The sequence below is a fragment of the Ranitomeya imitator genome, chromosome 10 (genome assembly GCF_032444005.1).
Source record: "Ranitomeya imitator isolate aRanImi1 chromosome 10, aRanImi1.pri, whole genome shotgun sequence".
Taxonomy (NCBI): domain Eukaryota; kingdom Metazoa; phylum Chordata; class Amphibia; order Anura; family Dendrobatidae; genus Ranitomeya; species Ranitomeya imitator.
In genome coordinates, this window is record NC_091291.1 from 65,759,765 (window position 1) to 65,768,575 (window position 8,811).

General features: G+C 45.3%; 1 protein-coding gene across 1 annotated transcript; it reads left to right on the plus strand.

Moving 5' to 3' along the window:
* Positions 1-6,855: 6,855 nt before the first annotated feature.
* On the plus strand, positions 6,856-8,380 carry LOC138650949 (uncharacterized). The gene is made up of 2 exons (XM_069740836.1): positions 6,856-7,339; positions 7,814-8,380. The coding sequence occupies exons 1-2, from the start codon at positions 6,920-6,922 to the stop codon at positions 8,339-8,341; spliced, it is 948 nt and encodes a 315-aa protein (XP_069596937.1). The 5' UTR covers positions 6,856-6,919; the 3' UTR covers positions 8,342-8,380.
* Positions 8,381-8,811: the final 431 nt, after the last annotated feature.

Genomic DNA, 8,811 nt, shown 5'->3' on the forward strand with positions numbered 1-8,811 from the left:
TCTGTTCTAAATGACACAGACAAGGATCCCAGGATCTGTTCTATATGACACAGACTAGGATCCCAGGATCTGTTCTATATGACACAGACTAGGATCCCAGGATCTCTTCTCTATGACACAGACTAGGATGCATGGATCTGTTCCTCCATGACACAGACTAGGATGTCAGGATCTGTTCTCTATGACACAGACTAGGATCCCAGGATCTGTTCTCTATGACACAGACTGGGATCCCAGGATCTGTTCTCTATGACACAGACTAGAATTCCAGGTTCTGTTCTCTATGACACAGACTAGGATCCCAGGTTCTGTTCTCTATGACACAGACTAGGATCCCAGGATCTGTTCTCTATAACACAGACTAGGATGCCAGGATCTGTTCCCTATGACAGACTAGAATCCCAGGATCTGTTCTCTATGACACAGACTAGGATGTCAGGATCTTTTCTATATGACACAGACTAGGATGCCAGGATCTGTTCTCTATGACACAGACTAGGATGCCAGGATCTGTTCTCTATGACAGACTAGGAGCCCAGGATCTGTTCTCTATGACACAGACTAGGATCCCAGGATCTGTTCTCTATGACACAGACTAGGATGTCAGGATCTGTTCTATATGACACAGACTAGGATGCCAGGATCTGTTCTAAATGACACAGACTAGGATCCCAGGATCTGTTCTATATGACACAGACTAGGATCCCAGGATCTGTTCTATATGACACAGACTAGGATCCCAGGATCTCTTCTCTATGACACAGACTAGGATGCATGGATCTGTTCCTCCATGACACAGACTAGGATGTCAGGATCTGTTCTCTATGACACAGACTAGGATCCCAGGATCTGTTCTCTGACACAGACTGGGATCCCAGGATCTGTTCTCTATGACACAGACTAGGATTCCAGGTTCTGTTCTCTATGACACAGACTAGGATCCCAGGTTCTGTTCTCTATGACAGACTAGGATCCCAGGATCTGTTCTCTATGACACAGACTAGGATCCCAGGATCTCTTCTCTATGACACAGACTAGGATGCCTGGATCTGTTCCTCTATGACACAGACTAGGATGCCAGGATCTCTTCTCTATGACACAGACTAGGATCCCAGGATCTCTTCTCTATGACACAGACTAGTATCCCAGGATCTCTTCTCTATGACACAGACTGGGATGCCTGGATCTGTTCCTCTATGACACAGACTAGGATGTCAGGATCTGTTCTCTATGACACAGACTAGGATCCTAGGATCTCTTCTCTATGACACAGACTAGGATCCCAGGATCTGTTCTCTATGACACAGACTAGGATCCCAGGATCTCTTCTCTGTGACACAGACTAGGATCCCAGGATCTGTTCTCTATGACACAGACTAGGATCCCAGGATCTGTTCTCTATGACACAGACTAGGATGCCAGGATCTGTTCCCTATTACACAGACTAGGATGCAAGGATCTGTTCTCTATGACACAGACTAGGATGCCAGGATCTGTTCTCTATGACACAGACTAGGATCCCAGGATCTGTTCTCTATGACACAGACTAGGATCCCAGGATCTGTTGTCTATGACACAGACTGGGATCCCAGGATCTGTTCTCTATGACACAGACTAGGATCCCAGGATCTCTTCTCAATAACACAGACTAGGATGCATGGATCTGTTCCTCTATGACGCAGACTAGGATGTCAGGATCTGTTCTCTATGACGCAGACTAGAATCCCAGGATCTGTTCTCTATGACACAGACTAGGATCCCAGGATCTGTTCTCTATGACACAGACTAGGATCCCAGGTTCTGTTCTCTATGACACAGACTAGGATCCCAGGTTCTGTTCTCTATGACACAGACTAGGATGCCTGGATCTTTTCCTCTATGACACAGACTAGGATGCCAGGATCTGTTCTCTATGACACAGACTAGGATCCCAGGATCTCTTCTCTATGACACAGACTAGGATCCCAGGATCTCTTCTCTATGACACAGACTAGGATCCCATGATCTCTTCTCTATGACACAGACTAGTATCCCAGGATCTCTTCTCTATGACACAGACTAGGATGCCTGGATCTGTTCCTCTATGACACAGACTAGGATGTCAGGATCTGTTCTCTATGACACAGACTAGGATCCCAGGATCTGTTCTCTATGACACAGACTAGGATGCCTGGATCTGTTCCTCTATGACACAGACTAGGATGTCAGAATCTGTTCTCTATGACACAGACTAGGATCCCAGGATCTCTTCTCTATGACACAGACTAGGATCCCAGGATCTGTTCTCTATGACACAGACTAGGATCCCAGGATCTCTTCTCTATGACACAGACTAGGATCCCAGGATCTCTTCTCTATGACACAGACTAGGATGCCAGGATCTGTTCTCTATGGCACAGACTAGGATCCCAGGATCTGTTCTCTATGACACAGACTAGGATGCCAGGATCTGTTCTCTATGACACAGACTAGGATGCCAGGATCTCTTCTCTATGACACAGACTAGGATCCCAGGATCTGTTCTCTATGACACAGACTAGGATGCCAGGATCTGTTCTCTATGGCACAGACTAGGATGCCAGGATCTGTTCTCTATGGCACAGACTAGGAACCCAGGATCTGTTCTCTATGACACAGACTAGGATGCCAGGATCTGTTCTCTATGACACAGACTAGGATCCCAGGATCTCTTCTCTATGACACAGACTAGGATCCCAGGATCTGTTCTCTATGACACAGACTAGGATGCCAGGATCTGTTCTCTATGGCACAGACTAGGATCCCAGGATCTGTTCTCTATGACACAGACTAGGATGCCAGGATCTGTTCTCTATGACACAGACTAGGATGCCAGGATCTGTTCTCTATGACACAGACTAGGATGCCAGGATCTGTTCTCTATGACACAGACTGGGATGTCAGGATCTGTTCTCTATGACACAGACTAGGATGCCAGGATCTGTTCTCTATGACACAGACTAGGATGCCAGGATCTGTTCTCTATGACACAGACTAGGAAGCCAGGATCTGTTCTCTATGACACAGACTAGGATCCCAGGATCTCTTCTCTATGACACAGACTAGGATGCCAGGATCTGTTCTCTATGGCACAGACTAGGATCCCAGGATCTGTTCTCTATGACACACACTAGGATGCCAGGATCTGTTCTCTATGACACAGACTAGGATCCCAGGATCTCTTCTCTATGACACAGACTAGGATCCCAGGATCTCTTCTCTATGACACAGACTAGGATGCCAGGATCTGTTCTCTATGGCACAGACTAGGATCCCAGGATCTGTTCTCTATGACACACACTAGGATGCCAGGATCTGTTCTCTATGACACAGACTAGGATGCCAGGATCTGTTCTCTATGACACAGACTAGGATCCCAGGATCTGTTCTCTATGACACAGACTACGATGCCAGGATCTGTTCTCTATGACACAGACTAGGATGCCAGGATCTGTTCTCTATGACACAGACTAGGATGCCAGGATCTGTTCTCTCTGACACAGACTAGGATGCCAGGATCTGTTCTCTATGACACAGACTAGGATCCCAGGATCTCTTCTCTATGACACAGACTAGGATCCCAGGATCTGTTCTCTATGACACAGACTAGGATGCCAGGATCTGTTCTCTATGGCACAGACTAGGATCCCAGGATCTGTTCTCTATGACACAGACTAGGATGCCAGGATCTGTTCTCTATGACACAGACTAGGATGCCAGGATCTGTTCTCTATGACACAGACTAGGATGCCAGGATCTGTTCTCTATGACACAGACTGGGATGTCAGGATCTGTTCTCTATGACACAGACTAGGATGCCAGGATCTGTTCTCTATGACACAGACTAGGATGCCAGGATCTGTTCTCTATGACACAGACTAGGATGCCAGGATCTGTTCTCTATGACACAGACTAGGATGCCAGGATACGATACGATACGATACGATTCACTTTATTGATCCCGTGGGAAATTATGGTATCACAGCAGCACGACTTAAATCATAAAAATCATAAAGGAATTACATAGTTGACATGACAGTGGAGTTGACAGAAGAACATTATACATTATACATTAGAATAGGACATACACAACGAGTGAACTGAAATGTAGAGAAATAAGTAGACATTCACCTTGGTGGTTTAACCCTAGTGTTATTGTTGTACATTCCCATGGCAGTTGGCACAAACGATTTCCTATATTTTTCCTTCTTACACCTCAGAAGTATAAGCCGGTTACTGAAGGTGCTCTTCTGTCTCATGAATAGCTCATATAGTGGATGTGCATTATTGTTCATAATTGCCACACACTTTTTCAGAGTTCTTTTCTCCACTACCTCCCCAAAAGAGTCCAGATTACAGCCGACAGCAGAACTTGCCTTCTTAATAATCTTATTCAGCTTATTAGCATCAGAGGCCCGCACACTACTACCCCAGCATGTGATTGCAAAAAAGATGGCACTTGCCACCACAGATTGGTAGAACATTTCTAACATTTTGCTACACACATTAAAAGACCTCAGTTTCCTTAGGAAATACAATCTGCTCATCCCCTTCTTGTAGACAAACTCTGAGTGGCATCTCCAGTCCAGTTTGCTATCCAAATGGACCCCCAAATATTTGTAACTTCTCCACCTGCTCTACCTCCTGACCAGCAATAGTGATCGGTAAGCATTCCATCTTTATCCTGCTATAGTTGGCCACCAACTCCTTGGTTTTCTTAACATTTAGTTGTAGATAGTTACCATTGCACCAATCCACGAAATTCGACACCACCCTTCTATATTCCTCATCCCCCTGATCTCCCCTAATGCATCCCACAACCACAGAGTCATCCGAAAATTTTTGAAGGTGGCAAAGTTCAGATTTATACTGAAAGTCTGAAGTATACAGTGTGAATAGAAAGGGCGCAAGCACCGTTCCCTGGGGGGCACCTACACTGCTCAATAATCTGCTTGACACCACTGCTCCCATCTGTACAAACTGTGGCCGACCTGATAGGTAGTCAGTTATCCAATTTCTCATCCCCTCCTCAACCTTCATATCAGTCATCTTTTTGTGTAGTAAAAGTGGCTGCAGGGAGTTAAATGCACTCGAGAAATCGAAGAACATCGCTCGCACCGTGGTTCCGTCAATCTCCAGAAATGAATGTACCCTATGTAACAGAGAAAGGATAGCATCATCCACCCCCAATCTATGTCGGTAGGCAAACTGAAGGGGATCGATAAAAGCGTTAACCCTCGGTCTTAAGTGAGCAAGCACTAATCTTTCCAAGGCCTTCATAGCGTGAGATGTTAAGGCTACAGGACGATAGTCATTTAGGGTTGCAGGAGAAGAAGCCTTGGGTACCGGCACCAGACAGGAAGTTTTCCATAACACAGCTACCCTCTGTGTTTGTATACTTCCATTAAATAGGCGTGTAAAGACAGTACACAGCTGGTCTACACAAACTTTAAGGATACGTGAGCTGAGTCCATCAGGTCCTGCAGCTTTACCAATGTTAAGTGACTTAAACTGCCTCCTCACATCATTTTCGGATACTCTAAAATTAGTCTGCTCATCCTTCAATATCGATGTTGCAGAATTTGCACCCAGTTCCCATCCACTATCAGTTGGTATTACACATGTACTGCTAAATCTGTTGAAATACTGATTCATCTCATTAGCCTTGTCCATTGTTCCTCGATCATTTTCAGGCCTCAGCTTAAGGGTACCGTCACACAGTGCAATTTTGATCGCTACGACGGCACGATTTGTGACGTTACATCGTCGCTTAATTATCGCTCCACTGCGGTCACACTTCACGATGTACGGCGCTGGAGCGATCATTTCATGACTTATTTGCGATGTAGAAGTCGTATGGGACAGTCGTACGGTCGTGTCACACAAGACGATTCAGAGCAAATTTTGCATAATCTGTGCGTGACGTTGTTCACTAGGGGGCGTGTCGAGCTGCTAGCTATGTGCTGATAGGCCACAGGTTCTGTGCACACAATTGGTTGGAAAATTTGTCACCTGAGCGCTATTGTTTCCAAGCCACCTCACCGGTTTCAAAATTTCCTTTCTTCACTTTGTACTTGGACACTTGTTGGACTAGGACATCGGATTCAGTATTTCACAGAATATTCCACGCTTTGCACCGCAGCTTCGAGGTATGTTACACCGCTTGGGCATAGTGGATGGAACGATGTACTGTCGTCATGAGCGCTTCGTTCCGTCGCTGAAGCGATGCGGATGGTACGCTGTTGTGACTGGTTGTGACTGGTGGGCTAGAGCGTGGTAGATGGAACGCTGTTTGGTCTGCATGACCGCTTCGTTCCGCCGCTGAAGCGATGCGGATGGTACGCTGTTGTGACTGGTTGTGTCTGGTGAGCTACAGCGTGGCAGATGGTACAATGTATGGTCACCATGAGCGCTTTGTGTGGCTGCTGTATGGAAGCGGGCGGTACACTGTTCTGGGTTATGGTGGCCTATGGCGTGGCAGATGAAACAAGCGATGCGGATGTTACGCTGTTGTGACTGGTTGTGACTGGTGGGCTAGAGCGTGGTAGATGGAACGCTGTTTGGTCGGCATGACCGCTTCGTTCCGCCGCTGAAGCGATGTGGATGGTACGCTGTTGTGACTGGTTGTGACTGGTTGTGACTGGTGGGCTAGAGCGTGGTAGATGGAACGCTGTTTGGTCGGCATGACCGCTTCGTTCCGCCGCTGAAGCGATGCGGATGGTACGCTGTTGTGACTGGTTGTGTCTGGTGAGCTACAGCGTGGCAGATGGTACAATGTATGGTCACCATGAGCGATTTGTGTGGCTGCTGTAGTGAAGCGTTTGGCACACTGGCAAAAGTATTGTTTAAAGGACTCTTTGTCAATTGTGTAATTTTTTTTTTTTTTATAATTATTTTTCAGATGTCAAATCGTGTGGAATTCATCAGGGAATTCATCGAAATATACCAGTCTTTTCCCTGCCTCTGGAAAATCAAATCTCCAGAGTATTGTAACAGGGAAAAGAGGCAGGAGGGTTATTTAAAGCTCATTGAGCTTTACAATCGTCATGCACCAGAAGAGCCAGCAAACGTAGCGGTTATTAAAAAGAAAATTCAGGCGCTCCGCACGGTGTGGAGGAAGGAGCTTAACAAGGTTCTTCACACTACAAAGTCCGGGGCTTCCACCGAAGATGTTTATGTGCCAAAGCTTTGGTATTTTGAACATCTGAATTTTCTGAGGGACCAAGAGGTGCCACGGCCTTCCACGTGTTTTCGCTTGTTGGCACCTGTGGAACAAATTGTTTCGGAGAACCACGCCGAGCAGGAGTCACAAGGGCAACAAGTAAGTAGCTCTTTGGACGAAAGTTCACCAATGTGTCCTATAATTACATAATTTTTCTCTGCATTTTATGTTTTATACTTCTGATTATCACATCAGTTTGAAGTTATTACAAAAACATGTCCACATAAGTAACCCTGTCGCAGTAAAGTATTATATGGGGAACATAATATGTATGAAATGGCGATATTTCTAAACCATACCATCTAAGCAATATAGAAAATAGTATCGCTTCAAGCTGCCGATGTACTCTTGTTGATACGATTTAGACTATAAAATATTCATCAGGTTCCCCTAGCAGTCAGAACAGTGTAGTTAAAATTATTAAATAAATGGGAAGGTTAAAGAATATTACTAAGCTTAAAATATATTACAACCTTTTTTTACCTACTACGAATATATAGTTTGGATGCGGTTATGGTGGTCAAACTTTTTGTTGCCAGGTTCGTAACTTGTTTTTTTTTTTTTTTTCCCCAGGATGACAGTGCGCAGGACAGTACACTGGACTGTTCACAGGACTGCACGACAACAGATTTAGTGGAGGCGGCACCTGCCAGGACTCAATCGAGGCAAGGTCCAAGGAAACGGAAAGCCACCTCAGACGTTTCACATGAACTGTTGAGCCTTGCAAAAAAGGTGTTAACAAACAATGTTAGCCCTGCGTTGCAGGGGTTTGGACACTATGTTGTTGACAAACTGGCCAAAATGGACGACAGCCAAAGAACACTAGCGGAGCGTCTAATATTGGAAGCAGTAAACAAGGGTACAGATGGCGATTTGGACAAGCACACTCGTTTGGTCTATTCCCGGCCAATGCAGCGGACAGAGCCCTCATATTACAATGGTTGGTCACAGTGTCAGACACCAATGCGACACAATGTTCCCGTTTCCCACTTCGTCCAGCCACCCCCTAACCACTCCTACACGCCAATACCGCCACATATGGCTTCGCCCATCAGGCACCCAAGTTATCAGCCGGAAGAATCGGCGTATCACGATTTGTGATTTCCTAACTTATTTTACATTACTTTTTTTTTTATTGTCTTGTTAACATAATGTGTTAAATAAAAGCTTTTCTTTGAAATTCTATCACGACTGTTTGATTGGTGTGCCTCGATCACAGCACTGTATGAGGGCACAAATTAACGTAACAAAGTCATGTACATTTAACTAAGACAAAAAAAAAATGAATCATAGTTTAACTAAATTTTTTTAATGTAACAACAAAAAATTTTTTAACCCGGTAATAATATGTATTATTGTCCCGCCTCCAACAGTTGGCACATGTCTTTAATCTTATTCAACTCTCCGATTGCCAGATTCTGCTGCACCATAGCAGGGCCACATAGTGCTCTGCACCATTCATTATTGCACCATAGCAGGGCCACATAGTGCTCTGCACCTTTCATTATTGCACCATAGCAGGGCCACATAGTGCTCTGCACCTTTCATTGTTGCACCATAGCAGGGCCACA